General features: G+C 38.9%; 1 protein-coding gene across 1 annotated transcript in view; it reads right to left on the bottom strand.

Moving 5' to 3' along the window:
- The window catches only part of BIRC6 (baculoviral IAP repeat containing 6), a 320140-nt gene that overhangs the window by 180177 nt on the left and 112501 nt on the right, over nucleotides 1–27462 (bottom strand). Inside the window, 10 exon segments of the mRNA XM_073338417.1 lie at nucleotides 215–342; nucleotides 5797–5930; nucleotides 15401–15511; nucleotides 18479–18605; nucleotides 19633–19787; nucleotides 20377–20493; nucleotides 21532–21685; nucleotides 23149–23282; nucleotides 25834–25989; nucleotides 26452–26635. Coding sequence (XP_073194518.1) covers nucleotides 215–342; nucleotides 5797–5930; nucleotides 15401–15511; nucleotides 18479–18605; nucleotides 19633–19787; nucleotides 20377–20493; nucleotides 21532–21685; nucleotides 23149–23282; nucleotides 25834–25989; nucleotides 26452–26635 — 1400 coding nt within the window.

Below are 27462 nucleotides of genomic sequence, written 5' to 3'. Positions count from 1 at the left end.
AATTCCCCAAAATTAACTCATTTAAATATGGTTAGGTAGTATAGTATGTGTAGAGGTGCAAAATCTTTTCAGCCATGATTCATTCACAATTGGATAAATATGGAAGCGTCACATCCTAGTTACAGAAACACTTATTTGTAGTATAGACAGCCTAAAGCTATTTCTGGAAGTAAAAAAATTAACGTGGGTATTAAAGATAAAATTCAATCTTTACCTCTCTGTTGAAAGTATATGTATTAACTTTAATAAAAATTCACTGAACATCTGAGGACAAGTTGAAGAAAGGTGCACTTGTAATCGAGTAAGAAATTCTTGCATAGCTTGTGTAGCTGTTGGCCCAACCTGAAAAGAGATTTCAAAAGTTGTTTATGCTACGAGGAAGCTTTTGTTTAAAATACAATTACTGTAAAATGTTTTATAAGAAAAGCATTATGGAAACTAAGCTTGCATTCCGGAATAATTTCTGTGGAATTTCCATTGAGTGGATACAAGTCTTAACTTTTCTTATTTGCATTCTACCACCAGCGATGGGTAGTAACACCACAAAAGTTCAGTTCTTGGATGAAAACAAATAGATTATTCCCTTCATAACAGTTACCTTTTTAAGAAAATTTCTAATCTTTAATGAGTAATGTAGCCTATCCAACACAAAACCCATTAATCTGAACTGATTTTCACATAGAAACATATACATTAGAAGTAGTCAGTAAATAAATATGTAATATAGGCTGGTTAACAATATGAGGATCTTAATTTTCATATTTCCTCACTTACTTAACTACATAATCTTAAAATGGTTCATTAACAGTTCTCCTCCTAACCAATTTGATTTCAGTTAATGGGGTTTACTTGCATTATTTTACTGTATCTAAAAACAAAATTGCTATTAGGAAATCCCTCACATGGAATATCAAGTCATTGGTATACTGTGTAGTGTTTGATTCTACCATAATGCTCCAGAATAGTTCAGAAAAGAAAAAAACATATCCATGAGTTATGCTATTAAATAAAGAAACTAGCAGCATGAACAAAGGAAAAGGTTATTTACCTTACCAATAACTTGAAAAGAAAGCATAAACTCTGGCAAGTCAGGTGTAAAAGTATAATTAGGAAGGCCAAAAAATAATATGAAGAGCAACTAGCACATACAGACAAAAACAAACAGTCAGAATTTTTCTAAGTACATCAGAAGCAAGAAGCCTACCAAACAATTAGTGGGGCTACTGGATGATCGAGGTGCTAAAGGAGCACTCAAAAAAGACAAGGCCATTGCAGAGAACTTAAACAAATTCTTTGCATTGGTTTTCACTGCAGAGGATGTGAGGGAGATTCCCACACCTGAGCCATTCTTTTTAGGTGACAAATCTGAGGAACTGTCCTGGAGTGAGGTGTTAACAGAGGAAGTTTGGGGATAAATTAAACAGTAATAAGTCACCAGGACCAGATGGTATTCCCCAAGAATTGTGAAGGAACTAAAATATGAAATTGAGGAAATACTAACTGTGGTATACAACCTTTCGTTTAAATCAGCCTCTACAACAGATGACGAAGGATCGCTATTGTAACACCACTTTTTTAAAAAGGCTCCAGAGGCAATCCTGGCAATTACAGGCTGGTAAACCTAACTTCAGTACGAGGCAAATTGGTTGAAACTATAGTAAAGAAAGGAATTATCAGACACATCAATGAACATAATATGTTGGAGAAGACTCAGTGCAGTTCTTGTAAACGGAAACTATGACTTGCCAATCTGCGAGAATTCTTTGAAAAGTCAGCAAACATGTGGACACGGGGGACCCAGTGGATAGAGTATACTTGGACTTTAAAAAACAACAAACTAACAACAAAAACCTTTGACAGGGTTCCTCACAAAAGGCTCTTAAGCAAAGGCAGCAGGCACAGGATAAGAGGGAAGGTTCACACATGGATCAGTAACTGGTTAAAACATAGGTAACAAAGAGAAGGAATAAATGGTCAATTTTCACAGTGGAAAGAGGTAAATATTGAGGTCCCCCAAAGATCTGTACCAGAACCTGTGCTGTTCAATTTATTCATAAATGATCTGGAAACAGCGATAAACAGTGAGGTGACGAAGTTTGCAGATGACACAAAATTACTCAAGATAGTTAAGTTGAAAGCTGACTGTGAAGAGTTACAAAGGGACCTCACAAAACTGGCTCACTGGGCAAGCAAATGGCAGATGAAATTCAACGTTGATAAGTGCAAAGTAATGCACATTGGAAAACAAATTCCTAACTGAAAAGGAGTACTTGTGGCACCTTAGAGACTAACCAATTTATTTGAGCATGAGCTTTCGTGAGCTACAGCTCACTTCATCGGATGCATGCCGTGGAAACTGTAGCAGACTTTATATATACACAGAGAATATGAAAAAATACCTCCTCCCACCCCACTGTCCAGCTGGTAATAGCTTATCTAAAGTGATCATCAGGTGGGCCATTTCCAGCACAAATCCAGGTTTTCTCACCCTCCACCCCCCCACACAGATTCACTATCCTGCTGGTGATAGCCCATCCAAAGTGACAACTCTTTACACAATGTGCATGATAATCAAGTTGGGCCATTTCCTGCACAAATCCAGGTTCTCTCACCCCCTCACCCCCCTCCCAAAAACCACACACACAAACTCACTATCCTGCTGGTAATAGCTCATCCAAAGTGACCATTCTCCCTACAATGTGCGTAATTAAGGTGGGCCATTTCCAGCACAAATCCAGGTTTTCTCACATCCCCCCCACCCCCATACACACACAAACTCTCCTGCTGGTAAAACCCCAGTTTCCACGGCATGCATCCGATGAAGTGAGCTGTAGCTCACGAAAGCTCATGCTCAAATAAATTGGTTAGTCTCTAAGGTGCCACAAGTACTCCTTTTCTTTTTGCGAATACAGACTAACACGGCTGTTACTCTGAAACCTGTCAAAAATTCCTAACTATACATCTAAAATGATGGGGTTTAAATTAACTGCTAAAACTCAAGAAAGATCTTGGAATCACCATGAATAGTTCTCTGAAAACATCTGTTCAATATGCAGTGGCAGTCCAAAAAGCTAACAACGTTAGGAACCAATAGGAAAGGGATAGATAAGACAACAAAAGGTTTCATGCCGCCATGATATGAATCCATGGTACTACCACATCTTGAATATTGTGTGCAGTTCTGGTCACCCCAGCTCAAAAGAGATGTATTAGAATTAAAAAAATACTACAGAGAAGGGCAACAAAATTATGCAAAAAAGCCAGCTTCTATAAGAGGAGAAATTAAAAAGACTGGCATTGTTCAGTTTGAAAAGAGATGAGTAAGGGGGTGGATATGGTAGAGGTCTGTAGCATCATGAAAAGCGTGGAAAAAGTGAATAAGGATGTGTTATGTACCCCTTTACATACACACAAACCAGGGATCACCCAATAAAATTAAGAGGCAGCAGGTTTAAAACAAACATCAGGAAGTACTTTTTCCACACAATGCACAATCAGCCAGTGGAACTTGTTGCCAGAGGAGGCTGCAAAGGCCAAAAGTATAACAGGTTTCAAGAAAAGAATTAGATAAGTTCATGGAGGATAGTTCCATCAGTGGCTATTAGCCAAGATGATCAGAGATGCTACCCCATGCTCTGGGTATCCCTAAACCTCTGATTGCCAGAAGCTGGGACTAGGGATGGACCACTCGATAAATTGCCCTCTTCTGTTCACTCCCTCTGAAGCATCTGGAATCAGCCACAGTCAGAAGACAGGATACTGGGCTAGATGAACCACTGGTTTGACCCAGCATGGATGGTCTCATGTTCTTATGAGTTCTTAGAGATATTTGTCCCTGCAGGTGCTCAACCATAGGATGTGTGAGTGCCCACACACTCTTGATTGAAGACTGCAAAGTAGTGTTTGTATGCTGGTGCCTCATGCTCTGAATGAGTGCATATAGGGAAATGCAAGCCCATCACCACTCAGTTCCTTCTTAACCATGAAGCAGAACTCCAAAGGAAAGGAGAAGGAGCACCTACAGAGACAAAACATTCTGGAGAACTCAAGTTACGGTAAGATAAGTACCCTCTCCCTCTTCAAGTATATGTCCCTATAGGTACGCCACCAAAGGAGACTCCCAAGCTGTAACTCAGTGAGGAAATAAGCTGCTGATGAGGTAAGTCCAGGACAACTGGAAGGACTGCATCACCAAAGAGCCATCTCTGGAAACATGTAAGATAGTGTAACGTTTGGCTAAGATATGGAGAGAAGACTAAAACAATCCAGAAGAGTTCTGTTACGGGCTTGTTCTTCAGTAGAGCTACAAATGTGGACTCAGCTCTAGTGGAATGTGCTATTACTCAGCGAGAAGGCTGCACCCCCATATTTTCATAGCAGGTCAAGATGCAACCCCACTTCGCCTTTATGTGAAAACTGGCTGGCTCTTCATCCCATCTATAACTGATACAAATAGCCTGAGAGAGACCTAGAATGGCTTAGTCTTGTCCAGATAGAACGCAGGGGCCTTTCGGACATCCAGTGAACGAAGGCTTGATTTCTCTCTGAAGAAACGAGGTTTTGGGTAGAAAACTGGTTGGTGAATTTCCTGGTTAACGTTATGCTCCAGGAGACCTTTGGAAGGAAGTGAGGATGGGGATGTAGCATAACCTTGTTTTTGTAGAAGGTGATGTATGCTGCATTAGCCCAGCTCCCCCATTCTCCTTCCTAAGGTGATGGCAATTAGGAACAAGATGTTCAGGGAGAGGTGGAAGAGGGACTAGATTGTCATTGGTTTGAAGGTTTTCCATTAGGTATTTAAAACAAGATTGAGATCCTGCTGGGGGGCCAGGTGTCAAACAAGAGAGAACAATTCTAAGAAATCTGGTTGCTGTAGGATAGGCAAAGACTGAAGCCTTGGATGGGTGAGTGGAAGGCTGTGATGACAGCCTGATGTACTGTAATAGGTAGTAGTCCAGGATCTTGGAAAGCAGAACTTCCAAGGCTTGAGAAGGACACCAGAATTGGAAGCATTTCCATTTTTGGAGGTAAGTCTTGTGAGTAGTGGACTTTCCACTGGATAACAAAACTGACTGAAATCTATCTGAAAAGACCAGCTTCATGTCTGAGAGTGATTTAGAAGCCATGCTCTCAGATTCGGGGGCGGGGGGTTAGGATGGATGATGGTCCCTGAGTTCTGTGTCAATAGGTCCTTTGTGAAAGGCAAGCTAGGGGACATTAACTCCAAGACATGGATGAGGTTTGGGGTTACCACACCTGTCTCAGCCAAACAGGTGCTATGAGCATAGCTCTTGCTCCTTCTCAGCACAGCCTGAAAGGGTCTTAAGGATTAACAGAATAGGTGGGAAAGCATAAAGAAGGCTATTGGGCCTTGGTGTTATCAGGCATCCCCCTGATACTTGTGGCTTTAGCCTCCCTTGGAGCAGAACAGGCAATATTTCATGTTGTTTGGGGTGGCCTAGAAGTCTACCCTGGCATCCCCTAGGGGTATATACTCACGCCTCCCTATATACCCTCATGTAGAGCACTTTGCACTGCTCAGACAAGGGCTGACAGACACAACTTTGCAGTCTCTGATCGAGACTACACAAGCATACATACAGCTTATGGTAGAGCACTCATAGGGACATATACTTGAAGAAGAACAATAATTACACAGAAAAAATTATCACAATCATCTAACACCATAAAAGTGATGATGGTGCAAGCCATGGACATAATGAGGTTTTACAGCACTAGGTAAAATAATTACCTATAATTCTGAGTTACTTCTGTTTTTGTAATTAGCAGTATTACCTGTTGACTGTGTTGATTTGTTCCATGAGGATTAGTGCCTGAAAGAAATTTCACTAAAACATGAATGAGGTTGGGATCTGACACCAACAGTTGGGCAGTACTTTCCTGAGCTCCGATGGCACTGCTTGAACCAGCTAAAAACAAAAACATAAAAACAGAATTTGAACTGCAAGTACTAACAAAATTAATAAAATTTATACTTGGTACACACAATGCATTATTCATAATACATCATTATTCAAAATGGAGTAGGCTACTATAAGTTATTTACCATTCACTGAGGTTCCGAGTATACCATTTTTCCCCACCACCAAATCTAACAGATCCCCAACTGTTTAAAAAAACCACATAGATTCCAAAACCAGAAGGGGTTGTGATCATCTAGTCCAGAGGTTCTCAAACTGTGGTCCGCAAGCTCCTTTCAGGTGGTTCGTGGATAGTTCTCTCTAAGGTGGCCGCACACAAGAGAATAAAGGGCCACCCACCTAAATTAGTGGAGCTGCGCATGTGTGGCTCCACTAATTAGGTGCCTGGACAAGACACATATGTAAGGTGAGGTGGTAGCCTGGGGGGGGGGGGGGGAGGGGATAGGGAGTGAGTGGGAGGGGGCAGTGGGATGAGAAGAGGGGGTAGGGGGAATTTGGGATGTGCAGGGCTGCAGCAACCAGAGAAAGAGGTGACTTTCCCCAGCTCCAGGGTTGTGGCTGCTGGGAAGAGACAGGCCTCCTTCCCAGCCCCAGCTCAGGGGCTGCCACGGCAAGGGAGACCCGCCCCCACCTCCTTCCCAGCCCCAGCTCGGGGGCTGCCACGACAGGGGAGAGAGGGCACATCCATCACATTAGAAAGGTAATACTACTGATATTAAAATAGGAGTTGTGTGCTTTTATTTGTAGAACAAAAAATGTGAATTATGATTGGGGTTTTTTATATAGCGTTTTTATCCAAAACACTTTACTATAGTTAGCTCATGGTACAAACAACATTTGGAAAGATCATTAAGTGGTCCACAGAGACCCTCAGCAATTTGCAAGTGGTCCGCAAAAAAGAAAAGTTTGAGAACCACTGATCTAGCCTGCTCTCCTGTATAACACAGGCCATAGAACTTCTCCAAAATAATTCCTAGAGCATAACTTTTAGAAAAACATCCAGTCTTGATTTAAAAATGGTTGGTGATGAAGAATCCACCACAACCCTAGGTAAATTGTTCCAGTGGTTAATTACTCTCACCGTTAAAAATTTACACCTATTTCAAGTCTGAATTTCTCTGGCTTCAACTTCCAGCTACTGGATGTGTTATACCTTTCTTTGCAAGACTGAAGAGCCCATCATCAACTATTTGTTCCCCAGATAGGAACTTATAGACTGTAATCAAGTCACCTCTTATCTTTTTCTTTGTTAACTAAATAAATTGAGCTCTTTGAGTCCCTAACTATAAGGCATATTTTCTTATCTTTTAATCATTCTTGTGGCTTTTCTCTGAATCCCCTCCAATTTATCAACAGTCTTCTTGAACTGGTAACACCAGAACTGGACACAGTATTCCGGCAGCAGTTGCACCTGTGTCAAATACCTAGGTAAAATAACTTCACTACTCCTACTCAAGATTCCTCTGTTTATGCATCCAAAAATTGCACTCGCTCTCATCATCACACTGCGAGCTCAGGTTCTAATTATCCACCATGACCACCATATCTTTTTCAGAGTCACTGCTTCCCAGGAAAGAGTCCCTCATATGGTCAATATGGTCTACACTCTCTGTTCCTAGATGTATATGCTTACATTTAGCTGTATTAAAATGCATAATATTTATTTGCACCCAGTTTACCAAGCGATACAGACTGCTCTATATCAGTGATCTGTTCTCTTCGTCATTTACTACTCCCCCCTCCCCCCAATTTGTGTGTCCTCTGCAAACTTAATCAGGGAGGATTTTATTTTTTCTTCCAGATCATTACTAAAAATGTTAAATAGCATAGGTCCAAGAACCAATCCATGTGAGAGCTCACTGGAAACACACCCGCTTGATGACGATTCCCCATTTACAATTTCACTGAGATCTATCAGTTAGCCAATTTTTAATCCATTTAATGTGTGCCATGTTAAATTTGTATCATTCTATTTTTTAGTCAAAATGTCATGCAGTACCCAGCCAAACGTCTTACAGAAGTCGAAGTATATTAAGTCAACACTTTTACCTTTATCAACCAAGCTTGTAATCACGTTTAAAAAAAAGATATCAAGTTAGTTTAACAGGATACGGGTTCCATAAACCCATGCTGACTGGCATTAATTACAGTACTCTCTTAATTCTTCATTAATCAAGTCCCACAGTCAGTCCACTCCCTCAATTTCTGAATTTGCCCATAAAATATTCTTTAGATAGAAGCAAGTTTTAGTTTTGTGGAGGCAATATGTTCCGAGAACTCTATTTATTCTAACTTTTGATCTTCCTCAGCCCAGGTCTTTTCTATTGTTTTTTAACTGCACTCTAAGGTCTCTCAGGCAAGGACTATGTCTTCTATCTGCTCTTTAAAGCACACTTTCGGCAACTACTGTATATACTTGGAGATTTGTCAATAGGAATAAACCCTCCAAGTTTGGGGGTGAGTGCGATATTGAAATACAGGTAAAATGAGAATAGATCAGATAATCAAAATAAAGCTTAATGAATACATAGCAAACTTACTCACGTGCCTGACATATGATTAAGAAAACTCAACTACAACAAGACTTGGGAAAGTGTAGAAGCCCTACTGGAATAGATACATTTACTTACTTTCACCAAACTGCATGGCTTGAACATCTATTTAGATAGATACAGACTTCATCCCATAGATGAGATGAGGAAAAAAATATGGAGAAGTTTTACTTTCTTTGTATTTGAGAGTTTCCTTGGCATCTATTTTATCAATAACTTATCCCTTGGAAAGGATGTAGATGAGTGAAAAAGGAAAACTACTTACGAGTAATTCTGTCTTTCAGAGACTTCCTCTTCATTATACAATAGTTTCCTTATACTAACTAATCAGTCTCCACCCACCAGGAGGCAAAGTACTGTCGGTCAAGATCAGTATTAAATCCTGACAACTTCTATCTCAACTGAAAAGCTTTCAAAGCAGTGAAATAAAGTTATAATGTTGGAGAGGCTTGCCATGAAAAGAAATCCCTCGAGGGAAACAGGATGGAAGGAAAAACAATGAGGAGTCCTTGGGGCACCTTAGAGACTAACAAATGTATTTGGGCATAAGCTTTCGTGGGCTAGAACCCCCTTCATCAGACGCATGGAGTGGAAAATACAGGAGCAGGTATAAATACATGAAAAGATGGGAATTGCCTTACGAAGTGTGAGGTCAGTCTAACGAGACAATTCAGTTAACAACAGGATACCAAGGGAGGAAAAATAACTTTTGTAGTGGTAATGATAGTGGCCCATTTCAAAGAGTTGACAAGAAGGTGTGAGTAGCAGCAGGGGGAAATTAGTATGGGGGAAATTAGGTTTAGGTTTTGTAATGACCCAACCACTCCCAGTCTTTATTCAGGCCTAATTTGAGGGTGTCCAGTTTGCCAATTAATTCCAGTTCTTCAGTTTCACATTGAAGTTTTTTTGTTGAAGAATTGCCACTTTTAGGTCTGTTATTGAGTGACCAGGGAGAAGAGGAAGACAAAAAGATAAGAATTTTCACTGAGTAGTTTTCCTTTGTCATAAGTTGCCTGTCTACAACCTATAACAGATTTTTCATATTAAGTAGATATAGCAAACACATGCTGAAAAAGATTCTTACAGAGGTACAAGGAGCATATGCTTCACACTGATTTGCTAATATTGTTTTGAGTCCAATTAATTAAGCCAAGACTGATGAAGAAAACTAAACTGGGCCTCAATAAAGTAAAAAACAGGCTGAAGCAGCCTTCTCGACCTCAGAGGTAGGCAGCATCAGGCCCATGAAACAGTAAAGAAGGGATGTGCTGTAGTCCACATTTGACTATCCTAGAGGAAGGAAAGCCAGCCTTGCTTTGGTGGGAGACAAATCTGAAACAGCAGGGTAGGTGTGCAAATTGTTGAAGAGGACCAAGCTGGGAAAAATGGAACCTCTGAAAACAAACATGGTTTGCTACTCTAGGGCTCACTTTGGCAGCAACCAATACTATCATTCTGGACAAGTTTATGATTTTCTTTAACCACACACGCATCCAAAATATTTAATTAAATGAAAAAACACATTGATATTCTTCATAAACATATTTATACCAAGCATAAAAAAGGCACATTGTCCAAAATAAAGTTTAACGCTGCAAATAAAAAAATACTACAATCTCTAACTAGTTAGACTCATGACTTTTGTATCTGCTGCAAGATACATCAACTTTTTTCTTTTTAGTATGTAACCTATTATGAAGTTTCAACTAATCCAACCTGAATGTGATAAAGTCATGCTCATCTGATGCTCAGCTGCCTGCACAGCTTTTAAAAGTTCATCTGAATTCAGATGCTGTGTTGCATGATTTTATTTCTACTACTTTTCACCATTTTAATACAATGAACTGCAACAACCTCCTTTAAATGTAGATTCAGAGTAGAAACTGGTCTCCTCCTTTTTAATGCTGGAAGAGGATGAAGCAGCTCAGGATTATGCACCCATTAGCCAAATTTCAGCCTCATTCTGTTCTGGGCTCAATTTATGACCTTTATATTTAAAATCGGTCTTATTAGTTAAGTAATGGCAATGCCCCTAACTTCAATTTTTTATTTTTATTTTTTGGTTCTCTTGTGTTTTCCCCTCACTTTTTTGCTAATTATATCAAGAGAGATGTCCATGGAAAGTGACAGCAGTGTCAGCCAGTAACCTATCAAGTATCTCCAAAAAACTCATTCAATTGTTTTTGTAAATTCTGTACCTCCTTATAGAATATATTGTTGTGCTATGTTTTGATCTAAGTGTGCAATAATCAATACTTTTATAGTAGTCAGATGCAAACAGACATATAATCTTCCTGAAACATCCACTGAATGCTATTGGGAAGATTGGTCATATCACATTCAACCACCCATCTTGTAGTAATGTTAGTGGTGATTCTTTTGTTCTTCCTTAATTTTTTTCTCTTTTTCCACTTGCAACATTTAGTAGTGAAACTGCAAGTTAACTTTTTATGGAGGACTGTATTCAGGGTACAGTGTTTTAAATTGCTCATTGTGCATTACCTGGAGTTGAAGTTAGAAAAAAAGAAAACCTGCAATTTTTTTTAGTAAGCTCATCTTCATCTTTCAATATTTCTGTGACCCAAGGGCCTATAACATTCTAGGGCTCAAGGCTTACAGATGCCAAACATGTTAATTGGAGGGCAGTGCTGACCAACCACCTGTATACTGAAATTCCCAGTGGTGCTCTGCCTGAAGGGAGCAAAGACAGTTTTCAGATCTTCTTACGTTTGCTGAAGAACAGCTTCAAGTTGATCATGTCTTCATTTGCTTCCACAAGAACAGAGATGAGAGCTCCATTGCTCCGTACTTTCAGCTTTTTGGTCTTTGAAATTGTGAGACCAGGGCATCCCTTTGTCTCCAAGAGACCAGATGCTTGCTTCATGGCCTATATGTTTGAGAGAGACCCTTGAGAAGAAGCACACTCTTGCAGTCGTCTGGCCTGACTTTGTCACAGGGGCATGTTGAAGACTACGATACAGCTCCTGAAGGAAGCTGATGTAGTGCTTCTGGAAAACCTGAAACAGTGACTTAAGTTATCATTGAGGCTACATTTTGAGGCTGATAGCATAAAGTCTCACTTTCAAGATCAAAACTTGACGAACTGCTCTTTTAGTTCAACAGACAGCTTTATTCAAGGAAACATTTTATCTTAGAGTATCCAAAGAAACATTTTTTCTGCATTTTGAGATGAACAAGAATCCTTTCTATCTTGCTATTTAACAACTCCTAACAATATTCACATTTTGTTTTAGGAAAATTATTTGTTTTTCATTGTGTCAGTCCTCTTCATTTCCTACCACTTCCTTCATCTTTTGCCATATTGACACAGATATATTCATACATGTCTAGTAATCACTAACAGTCATTCGCAGTATTGATCAGCAGCTTTCCCAGTTACTAATCAGAATGTGAATCAATCCTCTAATCAGTTCAATAATGAAGGTTAATGGTGCAAATATCTGTAAGGTGCAGGTGCAGCCCCAAAGACACTGCTATTCAAAGACACTGATCTTGTACGCAATGTCAAGTGCACAGAGTGGGAGGCACATGGACAACTACTCAAAGAAGAAAGTTTTCCTGCTGGTTCTTTTGAGGATTCTCTCCTGTCTGCCTAGAGGCACTATAAGCTGGTTTTGTCATCTTTACAGCAAAGGATCTGTCCTGGCTGCCTTTCTCCTCCTCTCATGGATATACCCCCCAGCCTTTTTTCCCCTCTCATATAGGGTCTTGAAGGGCAAGTCTTCTGCAGTGTTCTGGACCTCCCTGGGAAACCCAGAAGAGAGAGCCCTGAATCCTGGCGTATCATGATAGCAGTTGCCATTGACCTTGATCCAACGTCAGCTGCATCAACCACAGACACTAGTGCAGTTCTGACCACCAGCTTGTCTTCGCTGATAAAGGCCTGAAATTAAGCCCTGTTGTGCTGGGATAATTAGTCCCAAGGAACATTGAATAATTTAGATCATACTTAGCTAACACTGCTTGATGGTTCAGTATTCAAAATTGGAGGCTAGTAGATGTAAACACCTTCCTGCCCAGCATGTTTGGCCTCCTTATCAGTGGTGACTGTTGGGTATTGCTGCCTACATCTTTCTGTGGCAGTCTAAGCAACCAGGCAGTTTGGAGGGAAGTGGGAAAAAAAACCTCTGCTTTCTCTGCCAGGACAAAGTCACATTTCTCAGATCTGTTGGGGGTAGGAGGTTGCCAGTGTATGCCATTTAACTCATGCCTCTTCCAGTATGGCTTCATTCACCAGAAGTCCTATCTGGCTGAATCCTGTGGGTTTCAGGATGTCCCAGAACTTATGCTGTGTATTCTGGACTTCATCTAAGGAGAGTTGGAGTTCTTCCACCACCGTTCATAGCAGCTCCTGGAACTGCCTGTGGCTTAACTCTCAGTGGAATACACACACGGATCAAAATGCAAAGAAGAAAGTGACTTTCCACACACTAATTGAAATGCTGTGCAACAGAATACAGAATCTTTCCTCCAGTCTGTTGGAACCGATTCAAAGAAACTGACACGCTCAGAGGTTATTCAATAACATATAAGAATGAAATGAAGTCCTCATGTTTGAGCAACCAGACCATTTGAACTCTCCAACTTGCATCAGTGTCAAACCTTAGATCATTTCTCCCTCTCTAAATGCACTGAAAAGTATACTCAGAGCCAAGACTAAATTTCCTCATTGCAATTACAAAACAAATCAAGAGGCGATCCAAAAAAGGGATAATCTCATGTTATTTCTCAAAGTTTAAATCTTTACAAGATTTGACATGACAAGCTCATATAGCCCTATAAATTTCCAGAGTATTGCTAAAACAATAGATAGAGTGTTTACAAAATTTAACATAAAAAGGATTGTGTTCCCCTAACAAGGTTTGAAATGTGTATGTCTGGTATACCCTGGATTGACTTGTGTACAGGCAAGATCTGGCCTCTTGCCTTCGTACAGAAAACAGGTACTAGCTTTCCAAACTCAAATTATGTTTATCATGAAAAGACACTCATGCTCTCCATCTGAAAAGAAAGATAGTTTGTTGTGGCTAAAAGAAAGAAAAACAAGTAAAAAGAATTTCTTCTCTTCCTATTCCATAAAAAGATGAAAAATTGAGACACTAGAAGCCTGTAGGATTGCAGGGTGAGGCCTACTCTATGGATTCCCTCTCACAAATTGTTCCAGATGCAGCACCATGAACAAAAAAAATATAACTCCATAGCTAGAGAAGTTAGGGTACTAACATCATTTTGGTCAAAAAGGAGGGAGGAAAGAGTAAAAGCCGAAAAAAAAAAGAACTAGAAGTGGAAGAACTCCATAACAGTTTGGTGTAGTGGATTTGGCACGGGACTGAGTTTGGCAGCTTGGGTTATAGTCTCAAAACAGCCATTTACTCATGAGGTACTCTCGGGAAAGTTACTTAGCCTCTTGGTTTCTCCATCCGTAAAATGGGAACAACAATGTTTACCTGCCTCAAAGAAAGAGGACTCGGTGTAAGATAGTATGGCAGGAGACCCTGAGGAAAGCCGAGAAAGCAATGGATGGATTGTATCAGAGAAGAAGGTAAGCAGGTGGACCTTAATATCACCTCAAATAGAGGAAAATGGCAGATCCTGGAACAATTACTCTACACCAGATGAAGGGATAAGGGGAAGAAGATAGCTTACATACCTCAAAGGGATGTTGCGTGGGCTCATAGGTTAATTAAAAGTTTGTAAAGAACTTCGAAAATATCAAGTGTTTTAGAAGAGATTTATTAGTGTGACATTTAGACAGGACAGCAATGGATGTCCTAGAAATACTTAATTATAGTTTCTCAATCAGCACTAACACTTTCAACAAGGGACTGACAACAAATTTATTGGAATTCCCTGTCTGCGTTTGCTGTTAAATGATGTCACCAGATATTCAGAATGACCTAAGGGATTGTCAAAAAATGGTTACAAAAATATTTATATCTTAAAGGGTTATTTTATCAAGTAGATTTAACTGCATGTGTGCTGATGAAGTATAGCTTTATGAATTAAGTTGCATTCCACTCGGCAACATCTGAATAAAAGTACATTTTGGTTCAAGCCCTACTTCATTGTAAAAATTTAGAAGAGCATACAAGGGTGTCTATTCACATGAAAGAAAAAAAAGTCAGAAATGTTAACCAAAAAAACCAGTAAGTTAAAAGCAGTTAACAAAAACAGAGGATTTACACTGAAGGTTATAGATTGATAGAAATGTAACAATTAAACTTTTTTAAAGTTCTTGTTATGCCACTGTAGTGAGGTATTATGGATATATACTATGTTGGGGGGAAAAAATCTAGCTAAATTACCTTGCATGGTTTTCTTTTCTCCCTATTTTTAATGGACAGCTCAAGGGAGTGAAAGTCAAGCTAAGTTTTCCCTTCCATCACCAGTTATAAAAATGTTGCCATCATTAAGAACCTACTGTTTACAGGGGGACATGAACAGCATAAATGATTTAGTATGCCATTCTGATGATGTACAAGAAGGAACAGAATTCAGCCCCTCTCTTTGTGCTGTTAACTCTGCAGTATTAACAGGAATAAAAAATGGAGCAAAAATGTGTGTCACTGAAGACAGTAGGTAAGCTTGAAAGGAGCAGATATGCTCAGTAAGAATATCCTCTTTTAAATAGAAGCTTGTTAGATGAACTATACTTGAAATCATCTATTTATTCCACACATGACATCACCCATAGTATGGATTAATAGTAAGTCACTACATATCCTGTGTAAAAGTCAGACACCCTGCAGGTGAATGGCACCAAATTCACTATCTGTTCCCTGAAAAAAACCCTGCATTTATTAAGAACCTTTTTATTTTACTTTATTTCATTTGTAATTTAGTTTTCAAGCATCATAACAACAACAACGTTCAGAGAAAACTTACAGTTAAGCTGCATGTTCGTCATAAGAGTTAGGCTATGAAGCACAAGGCACCATGTCCGCAGTAAGGTATTAGGATACCAGGCCAGGACTGTCAGAAAGCTAGTTACTGATGCTGTAAAGAAGAACATACTGTATTTTTTCAAAATACTGAGCCCTTAACAAAAGGTAATAATCAGGAACTTATATTAGGAATGAAAGTTCATTACATTTCTTTTGATAATAATCCTGTGCATTTAAAAGAAACTGTACATGAATTAACACAAGTAGAATTTTTCATAATGTCAATGTAAAATCCTTCCATCTTATAAACAAAGGTAGCACATGAAAAAAAATGATTTTTTCGTTTTCAAGAAATACATTATAGCATTCTACAGCTATGAAGTATGCAACTTCATTAATGTAGGCTTTAATGTTTTGAATCTTTGCTGAAGAATACTGTAGTTTTTTTAAATAAAGAAAGGCTAACCACAATTATTGACAAAAATTTGAGGTATGTCTTCATACCAGGCTGCCACTAAACTAGAGCCCCAAATTACAGAATGGAAAAAATGAGACAGTGACTGATCTGTTTCAGTGCTTCAGGAGCTAGCACGGTTAAGACTTTTCTACAACAAGGCCGCTTTTCCTGTGTGGCTCAAAATCCACTCCTCGGGATATGCTGTGGGGTTGTCATTTCAGCAGCAAAATCCCCAATAACATGTTCACTGCAGATTTCAGGTCACATGGAGGATTCACTAGTGAACGTGGCAGGAAGCAGTTACAGGCTGAATGAAGGATGCTTTGCTTATTTCTAGGGCTGTCGATTAATCGCAGTTACCTCACATGATTAACTCAAAAAAATTAACCACGATTAATAACAGTTAAACAATAGAATACCAATTCAAATGTATTAAATATTTTTGGATATTTTTCTACATTTTCAAATATATTGATTTCAACTACTACACAGAATACAAAGTGTACAGTGCTCACTTTATATTATTTTTTATTACAAATATTTGCACTGTAAAAATGATTAAATAGCATTTTCAGTTTACCTCATACAAGTACTGTAGTGCAATCTCTATCACAAAAGTGCAACTTACAAATATGTAATGCAGTGTACATAACTGCACTCAAAAGCAAAAAAAATGTAAAACTTTAGAGTCTACAAGTCCAGTGAATCCTACCTTCTTGTTCAGCCAATTGCTAAGAGAAACCAAGTTTGCTTACATTTACGGGGAGATAATGCTGCCCACTTCTAAATTACAAAAAGAAAAGGAGTACTTGTGGCACCTTAGAGACTAACCAATTACAATGTCACCTGAAAGTGAGAACTGGGGTTAGTATGGCACTGTTGTAGCTGGCATCGCAAGATATTTATGTGCCAGATGCGCTAAAGATTCATATGTCCCTTCATGCTTCAACCACCATTCCAGAGGACATGCTTCCATGCTGATGACGCTCATTAAAAAAAATAATGCATTAAATAAATTTGTGACTGAATTCCTTAGGGGAGAATTGGATGTCTGCTGCTCTGTTTTACCCACATTCTGCCAAGGTTTTACCCAAGGTTTAAGAATCTGAAGTGCCTTCCAAAATCTGAGAGGAATGAGGTGTGGAGCATGCTTTCAGGAGTCTTAAAAGAGCAACACCCTGATGCAGAAACTCCAGAACCCAAACCACCAAAAAAAGAAAATCAACCTTCTGCTGATGGCATCTGACTCAGATAATGAAAATGAACATGTGTTGGTCCACACTGCTTTGGATTGTTATTGAGCAGAACCCGTAATCAGCTACAGCAGTGCCATGCAAACATCTGTTCTCACTTTCAGGTGACATTATAAACAAGAAGCAGGCAGCATTATCTTCTGCAAATGTAAACAAACTTGTCTGTCTGAGCGATTGGCTGAACAAGGAGTAGGACTGATTGAACTTGTAGGCTCTAAAGCAGAGGTGGCCAATCTGTGGCTCTGGAGCCACATGCGGCTCTTCAGAGGTTAATATGTGGCTCCTTGCATAGGTGCCAACTCCGGGGCTGAAGCTGCAGGCGCCAACTTTCCCATGTGGTACAGGTGCTCACTGCTCAATCTCTGGCTCTGCCCAAGGCCCCTGCCCCACTCCACTCCTTCCCCCAAGGTCCCCGCTCCTTCCCCGAGTCTGTTGTGCCCTTGCGGCTCCTCCTCCTCCCCTCCCCCGCAAGGGTCCTGCACACCACAAAACAGCTGATCGCAGCGGGTGGGAGGCACAGGGATGGAGAGTTAGGTGCTGATCGGCGGTGCTGCTGGCGGGTGGGAGACACTGGGGGCGGGGGGAGCTGATAGGAGGCTGCTGACATGTTACTGTGGCTCTTTGGCAATGCACATTGGTAAATTCTGGATCCTTCTCAGGCTCGGGTTGGCCACCCCTGCTCTAAAATTTTACATTGTTTTGTTTTTGAATGCAGGTTTTTTTGTACATAATTCCACATTTGTAAGTTCAACTTTCATGATAAAGAGCTAGTACTTGTATAAAGGGAATTGAAAAATAGTATTTCTTTTGTTTTTTACAGTGCAAATATTTGTAATCAAACATATAAAGTGAGCACTGAGCACTTGAAACAGCAGAAAAAAGTTCCCGTCTCCACCTTCTTTGGACTAACCAGTTCAAAGACCTTATTTTCTCCCATGTCCTTTGATTGGAGTGAGTGGGGCAGAAGAAGGTGCCACAGAATCATATTGACTAGAGAAGGATGTCAGATATATCTCCTGCTTCTGGCAAGCAGAGCATTCCAAATAAAGTCCTCACAGAACAAACAGAAGTGATAGAACGGCAACATATTAACCACTGAAATTTAATAATACTAATTCTGAGCAGTATCCTGTGATGGTTTCTTCCACCCTTCCAGAAAAGGCCAAACTGGTAGAATGCTCTGATAAATTTTTTGAATGCTATTCAGAGGTTATGTTAAGGAAAACAAAGTCAGAGGATTCTCTGGAAAACAAGATGCAGAGAGTTTTACCATGGATTTCAATGGGAGCATTAAGCCAACACTAGCTACTTGTGAAAATCATATTCTAGCTGTTTACACACCTATTATCCCATTCTAGAATATTTTTACCTTGATTCAGAGAAATTACAGGTATCCGATTAGCATTATAAAGGAAAACGTCAGCACCATTATCTTTACTCCCAGAGGAGCTGGAATTCAGGCTTAATGTGAGCCATAACTGTAGAAGCGACTCAAGCTGAAAATAATAAAAAAAGATAAATAGCTGATATAAAATAACAAATCAGCAAAAACAGAACTGTACTTCTACACCTTGAAGTGTGAAAAACAGACTATTTTGATTTTTAAAATGTCATTTATCTTATCTACATTCTCTGCTATCACACTCTGGTGACAAGCATAACTAAGCACAATCTTCTTCAGAAGAGCTTTGAAACTTCGAATAGATGTACAGCAATTTCAATAAAATTAAACCTCACTTAACATAGTACATGAGTACTTTTACTCTAGTCTGGCAATGGCTTTTTTATTTCTATATTTTAAACACAATTAAGAATTATCTATGCTCCAAGTTTCTCTTAGAAAAGAATGGTTTACATATAGCCTGACAATCTCAATATTTAAGATATCTCAGCAGAAGTTCAGCATATAACTTTTGGAATGCGCAAAGCCAGTGACTTTCATTACTCAAAAGCAATGATGGGACTATGTTATTCAAAATCTGCTAGTGCAATAGACTTTCGATTAAATATTTAAACTGATGTGGGGAGGCACACAAATGTGCTCAGTAACTACAAATGTGCATATAAATTGAAAGGTAGGCCCCGAAGTATCCATGGGCATACTGTTGAATTTGCATGTGTGCGCGCACATGCAAGGGCAAAACATGTAAACGGGCCTCCACTTTTCCATCGTGTGGCCCTTACATAATCAGGACCATTAAATGTTAAGTAATTTTAACCTTTAGTGAAATTCATCACTAGTTGAGGTATCCAGTGTCCTACAGTGAAAGATCCAATACTGTTTTTAATTACAGAAGTGTTAAAAAAAGTTATGTTCTGTAGACAAGTATTTAGGATACCTAATAATTTATTTTATCTCTATTTGTACATGAGAACTTAAAAAGTCATCTACTTAACAGGTACTTTTCCCATTCCATTTTCAATAGTTTAAAACTTTGAATATGGGGAAATGTAACACTCCTCTCTCAATATTAGCAATAAGTACTGTATTAACCAAAGTTCTGAAAGTTCATAATTCCATACCTGAACATGATGGACTTGTAGCATGGAAAAGAGTTTGTTGAAGCACACACTCAGCATAGGTATGGAGGACAACTGTATGATCAGCTGGTTGGTCTGGTTAGCAGCATGTAATCCCCTTAGCAATGAATCATCTGTTCCACTAGGAGACTGAGTTACTAAAAAAATTAAATCAAGTTTTTTCATGAATTCTTTTGTAGGAAAAAAGTTACACTAGGCAAAAAATATTTATATTTTCTTATCCAGTACTGATTGAGTGACAGGTATAAAGCTCTTTACATTCACTATTTGGGGCATGACCCCACTGGAATGGACTTTCAAAGCTATTGGCCAACAGAAGCTCTATGGTTCTGCTGTGCACTACAGTCAAACAGACTACTGGGAATTCCCTTTGAAGCATTCCACACAGTCCCATTCCAAAGGGGAGTATTCCACTTTGTTTAATCACAGCCAACAATCAAGCTCTTGAAAACAAATGTAAAGACTTCACTGAACACGTCTTTATTCAACTAGAGTCTCCGAATGAAACCCATTCCTCTTCTTTATAGTGTTTCGCTTACAGCAGTAGAAAATGGTATATATTTCACAACTTTGTAAAATGACTCACTTATTTTTTAGTATCCCCACTTGAATGATCAATTTACAAAATTATTTGAGAATCCTGAAGTTAACCCTAACAAGAAAACAAGTTTTAAGTGAAATTCATGGTCAGTAAGTGAAGAGAAAGATTTAGCAATATATAGTTACATGTAGGCGACGTGTTTGTTAATGCTTGCAAAATGGAATCAGCCTCTAGAGTAGACATCATTTTCAGCATCAGCTCTGCTTGCTGTTCCAGTCCAACTTCTAGACGGGCATCCAAAGCTATAGAAAGCAGCATACAAGGTAACATTTGAATATCAAACAAACGTGGATTATAATGTACTTAAAGATTGAACAAAAAGACACTGCTTGATCTACTGTGAGATCAACACAGCTACACATCCAACATTAGCAACTGGCAAAACATATTTTTTTTTATTATAATTGGTGAATAGGTTCACTGCTCCTTATCATGGCGGCGAGTGTTAGACATGTATACTCAGAACAGCAGTATCAAAAATTTTGAAGTAATCTGTAAATGTGTGTTCTCAGGTAGTGATTAACAGAACACTGAAGTGCAAAAAAGTATACTTCACTTCTCACTTGGCTGCCCCTTCCACAATTACTCATGTACCGAGCATGTGTGCAAGCACCATTTTTCAGTGGGTCATAATTCTGGAATCAGAACCAGTTTCCAAAATAACAAGTGAGGTACTTCTTACTGAAGGCTCTTTTCCCTGCAACACTGTCCGCTTCTTATCTCTGGTTCAGTAAAGCACCTTTGAAAAAATTATGCCTTTTTTTTTTTTTTTAAATGTAGCAGGGATTGAGTAGGAGAGTGAAAAAAACAACTTCAGAACAGCTAGACCATTTTTGTTCAAACCTCCAAAACAAATGCATCATTCTTTGCAAATGTCAACCCAGTAGATGAAAGTTTTAGACAGTCAAAAGTGACCGAAAAAGAGTTAGAAATTGAAGTTTTTATGTTCTTAACTACAGCATGCACTTTCACTCTTTTTCTAATACACTAATTCCATCTATAATGTAAAATCTGTATAATCTTTTCTAGTTTACTGCATGAACCTCTGGTTTGCCAGCAAAAGAAACTTTGTTTATACTTCTGTGAATCTTAAAATTCTGGTGTATGAACTTTCAAACTGTGCACCTCAAAGTTAAATCACTTAATGATTTCACAAGCAGAAGGCACGTGCCAACTTCAGCATTATATTAGCCATTAATTACTATTCAGCAAAGCAAATACTTTAGAAAAATATCTAAAGATTCCACAACAGAATTGAAGTGAACCTACTGCTTGCTTACCTTGAGAGACTGACACACTCACAGTCTGTGATCCATTCTTCTCTGTGGATACTTGCGGTTTTGCAACAGGAATTCCAACACCTCCGATATACGGGTTGTAGTTGTAAGTGCCATAGTCAGCACCCCAGTAATCATACCACGTGCTGCTTATAGGCTTTACCAAATGAGAGAATAAAATGTAAATTATTCATCTTTAAGCTGTACAAATAGAAACCATCTCAGATTTTCTCCTAAATATATTTCTGATATTGGATCAGTACACAGGAAATGTAAATAGTATATTTTATCCAACATAAACTGAAAAGCTGCATTAAGATTCAAGCAAAGGTTTTCAAAGATTCATCCAATGAGAGCTACCAGGTCATCCAATGAGAGCTACCAGGTGCTTAACTTATTTGACAATCAGGCCACTTATTTCAATGCCTAAACAAAGATTAAAAAACCTAGCTTTAGGCACCCATCTTTCAGAATCTTGGCATCAACTTTTACTTTTAAGTAATAAATCTTGCAATAATTAATTAATAAGTAATTAATCTTGCACATATCTATTATACCATGCCTTCATTTTCAAATTTACAGTTTTGCACAAGAGACTCTAAAATATGATTTCTTAAAAATACAGTGCAATATCAACATTAATTTATTTGTACAACAGTATTGCCTCGAGGCTTCAGTGTAAAAGGCACTGTACAAAATAGACAAAAACCACGTCTGCCCCCTAAGAGCTTCCTATCTAATTTACGACAATAAGCAATGGTTTGTATAATAAGCAAAAGGAAGGAGGATGAGGATATAAAAATAAAAGCATGTATTAACGTAGCCGAGTTGTGCGTGTGTATAGTTTTTTTAAATCAGAAGTCCCCATAGATCATCTACCCAGGTTTTCAGCTGGCAATTTATTGTAGCTGCATAGTAGAAGTGGGTCTTGAGGATGGATATGAACAGGATGAGCTTGGAAATGTTATGGAAGAAAAAGCAGCAAGATGTAATTGTCTATTTCAACTATATTTAAAAATACACTGATTTTATACTCCAGCTAAAAAAACAAAAAAGACTTTTAGTGCATCAAATATAAACATGTTTAGCTTCCCACACTGTTACTCTGAAATAAGGTATAGTGTTTAACACTTCAGCAGCCAAACAGATTGACACAGCAACTGGTTCATTTAATACTCCAAGTAGGCAACTGTGGAATTCTAAGTAGTGCTAATGCATTTTACAGTAGGGCGAGTACATCAAATGTATATCCTAACTTTTCACGCCAATGAGGGATAAGGTTACAAATGAATTGCAAGAAGCAATCAGGAGTAGGTTTTGTTTTTTAATACTACAATCTAGAATGTGTGGGGAGATTAATTACTACCCTTCTATTGTCTTTACGACTTGTAACATAGATAATCGTGGAATATTTTGCTTTTATAACCTTATATTATGATTATATTCAGTGTTTATGCTCTTGCCTGTCAAAGCCTGCCTCAACTTCAAAATATTGTTCTTTACAGCATACAGCTAAAGCAGGTCTAATGCCATGAAATATCACTAGACATACACCAGAAAGGTAAGAGATTATATTGTTTCACACGTAGAAGTTATTATGAAAACTCACGTGGGCCATACCTTGAAGACTTTGGCTGCAAGGGGATCTTTCTCCAGATCAATATCTAAAGGATCAATATCAACTTCCATCAGGTCCTGTAGTAATTCTAGGTCAATGTCCTTATCTTTTTCCAAAGATGATAGAGGTGGAGCACCTTTGGATGATTAAAACTGCTTTAATATTGTCAAGTAACAGAGCTAAAACTATAAGACCAGGCTAAAACATGCTTACTGGCCAATTTTAGGGCTGTATATACTTAAAATATTTTGTAAAAGCAAAGATTGTTGAATGAGATCACAGTTTGCTTTGTTTTCAACACTGTAATTAGTAACAATTCATCTTTTTTGAAAACGCTATAAATCAAATAGCAATTTGACTCATGTCTCAGTGAGTGCCTTATGTAAATTCAATATCTATCACCAAAAAAACCTTTACCAATCTTTTAGTTGAAAAAACCCAAAATGCTGCCATTAGGATAGAGTAATTTTTTCACCCAGAAGTTTTTTTTAAAATTGAAAATTCTATAATTATTGGGAAGTAAGATACGCGGAGCAAGACATAGCAAGTATAGAATGTTAACGTGCAACAAATATCTCTAATACGCCTGAATCTAGAATTCATTTCTATTCCAGACATAGATAATTCCCACAGTCATGAGCCAAATTACAAGGAGAAACATTTTTGCAAACACTCTTTTTGCGTCTTTATGATGTGCCAAGAAGACCACAAAAAAATTAATTAATTTCAAAAACACTAAAGGCTATAATGCTCTTTTTAAAAAAAAAAAAAAAAAAAAAAAAAATTCAAGTTCTGGTCCAATCTGGAAGACTTATTAATCACCAGGGTGCGTCTGTGGTGGGTAGAGGGAGATATGGCGGCACTAACCCTTTTTTTTTTTTTTTCTTTGCCATTCACCTTTCATGCCACCTCAATTCAGTTGGAGGTGCAAAATTTGGATAAATTATGTGCAATAAATAGTTTCACAATACCTATTTAATTTGTTATTAGTGCAACATTCTGAAATTTTTGTTGAATAGAGAAATACGTAGTTGAAGTTCTCTTCATAAAAGATTTTTCACTGCCATATTTTTAGAGGAGTAATACAGTATTGAGTTTACACAGGAGTACTAATTCTCTACAGAGAAATTAAACCTTTTCAAGAAGAGGTGCATGAAGCAGCTTGAAAGTCAGGCTAAGCCAAATTTTTAGCTCATCCTATAAAGGCCATGATGATGCTTTGGGCAGTGCTATATTTTACTCCAATGAATATTATTGGTCTCTCTGCTTCATGGAGACCTTTAGAGTTGCTGTGTTCCTCTTGTTTCCAAGAGTCTAGAAAGAGTAAAATGTGATACCAAACTGAAGTAATGTTCTACCTCAACATCTGTTCAAAGTGTAGCACTTCCAGAGGAAGCGGCTTCTGCAACAGGGGTGGGCAAACTTTTTGGCCTGAGGGCCACATTGGGGAATAAAAATTGTACAGCGGGCCATGAATGCTCACAAAATTGGAGTTGGAGTACGGGAGGGGGTGAGGGCTCTGGGGTGGGGCTGGGGATGAGGAGTTTGGGGTGTAAGAGGGTGCTCTGGGCTGGGACCAAGGGGTTCGGAGGGGGATCGGGGCTGGTGCAGGTTCCAGCTGGTGGTACAGGCTCTGGGGTGGGGTGGGGATGAGAGGTTCGGAGTGCAGGAGGGTGCTCTGTGTTGGGATTGAGGGGTTTGGAGAGTGGGAGGGGGATCAGGGCTGGGGCAGGGGAGAGGCTCAGGGGTGCAGACTCCGAGCGGCACTTACCTCAAGCAGCTCAGAAGCAGTGGCATGTCCTTTCTCGAGCTCCTAGGCATGGAGCAGCACGTGATCCTCGGAGTGGGCCATGCTGCTGCTTCCAGTAGCCACATGATGCAGCTCCTGACCCAGTGCCCCGGCTGGAGTGGGGCCAAGCCGCATGGTGCAGGCCCGACCCAGCAGGAGCTCGCGGGCCAGCTTAAAATGGCTCACAGGCTGGATCTCGCCCATGGGCTGTAGTTTGTCCACCCCTGTGCTAGAAGCTGTTTAGACTGCCGTTTTGTTCTATAGCTCTCTAAATTCCTAGTGTATTTAGTAAGAATTAATCATTGTGTTAATGAATTCCTCGCAGGAACAGATTATTCTTCAAAATACAATGTGCTCCCCAAGTTTACAGACCTACTTACAATGAAATAGACACCACCAAGAAAGAGCGTAGACATTTAGGATGTTAAATTTCTAGTTTATCAGCTCACTATCAACGAACCACACTCCTGAATCCACATACTATACTGTCATGATTGCTATTCAAGTGAACTCAGTGAGGAAACAACATTGAGTGTGAGCTCTCAGTAGTGTGTCAACAAGTGCAGCTGAAAATATTGAGCGGCCAAGTTGAAATATTATGCTTAAGAATTAGTAAGTGCTAAAGTTAACGGATACCTCTTGCTAACTGCAACCTTTGGGACCCTGATAAATGACAACTCAAAACTCGAATGCCTTGCTAAAATTCACACAAAAGTACTTATCTAAGCTACAAAGTTACCGTGCATTACACAGTGAAAGGCTTGTGAGAGTTCAGGATTAAGCAAGCTTCAGAATGACTCAAGTACATCAAGCATTTAAAAATGTTAACTGACTAAACAGAATTTAACGTTCTATTTCCTAAACATCATTTCAATATAAATAGTACCTGAATGTTCACCTGCGATGTCATGTGTCAAAGGCTCATCTATCGTTTCCACTAACTGAACTGTAGACTGCTGAAGAGAGTCATCAGAGTCTGCAGCAGAAGCTCCTGCATCTTCTCCCATGGCTCCTTCCTCTATAGCTTCAGCTGCTATTGTTGCCAATAGTTCTCCTATACGTTACAGTAAGCAGACAACTCCTTTAGCAGTTCAGCCTGTACTCTGGCTGCAAGACTAATTAACATCTGAGCATACTCATCCAAATTTTCAAAACTGAACTGCAATTTTGGGTGCTTAATTTGAAATACCCCCATCTGAAAATCATGCCCCAAGGATATGCCCAACATCTTCTGAAAGCGAGAGCTCTGTCAAAAGTTTCAAACTGGGTATGCAAAATTTTTGAAAATGAAGGCCACAGTGTTTAAAATTATAATATCTCAATTAAATGTTTCATTTTATACTAATATCTTCAATTTGTTTCTTTGTAAAACCTACATGCTTTCATTATCATAATCACATTAGCAGACTTTTCCATGTTTCACATCAGAGAATCAAATAACGGGGGTGGGGGGAATTCCAGCTTAATGCATTTTGTTGTAAACCCACCACACCACACACCCTGAATTTTAACACACCTGCTAGAATATCTTGCAGCATACAACTCAGAGAATACTGAGCCCATGCTCCTCCCCAAGAGATATCTCCTCTATTAAAGTCAGTCCCAACCAAAAGCAGCAATAGCCTTTCTAGTTGAGTTTCATTCACAATCTCACACAAATGAATTGTTGGTCTTGTAGCATTTGCAATTCTAGCAAGAACCTGTAAAAGAATTTCAGAAATATACAATTTAACTGATTTTCCAAAAAATAAAACCCAACCAAAAAACAAAACAAACAACATGCACACAACACCCCAACAAAGTTAAATTTGTAAATGTAATGTCAAGATTTATTGTTCCAAGTTCGGGATGACAGTCATGAGTAACTATGTCTCAAATAATGAGTCTTCCCAAAAAAGTGGCAATAAACTCTATATTGCATATATCCCACTTTATTTATACCATTCATATTTCCATTTTATTGTTTGATGCATCAGATTTAGTAGTACTTCACTTTTTCACCACCATCTCCAACACACAGAGTGAAATGTTGACTAATTCTGGAAAGTCACAGTTCCCCCATTGACTATGACTTTGTTTACCCATTAATACAATGGGTTTATATACTTATCTCACAGGATGTTAGATGAAAGGTATGTAAGTGTGAGGTACTAAAAATAGATGCTACAGAAAGGGAAATGTGTTTAATGATTTCCTTTCACCTGAGTTAGACACATTTGTGCTAATGCCTTCATTCCTATAAATGCCAGAAGCAGTTCAGACTTGTTCAAGTGGCTCCAGGGTGTGGCCATGCACCTTATACTTTCAAACCAGGTGAGTACATCCAAAGTTTTATGGAAACACTCAATTCTCATTATTAGGCTCAGTATTGTTTAACAGTATTCAACTGTTTTAACTTCAGACATGGACCCAGAAGAAGCCATAGTACAAGAAATTCAAAAGAAATTTTAGGTGGAGTAGGCATGGGGAAGAGGTCCATTTATGAGAAAAGATTTCAAAGACTCCTTGCAGGTGTGAATATAACAGA

The sequence above is a fragment of the Lepidochelys kempii genome, chromosome 3, assembly GCF_965140265.1.
Source record: "Lepidochelys kempii isolate rLepKem1 chromosome 3, rLepKem1.hap2, whole genome shotgun sequence".
In the NCBI taxonomy this organism is placed as follows: Eukaryota; Metazoa; Chordata; order Testudines; family Cheloniidae; genus Lepidochelys; species Lepidochelys kempii.
The sequence above is the reverse complement of the archived record's forward strand: the minus strand, read 5'-3'. Positions and strand labels throughout refer to the sequence as shown.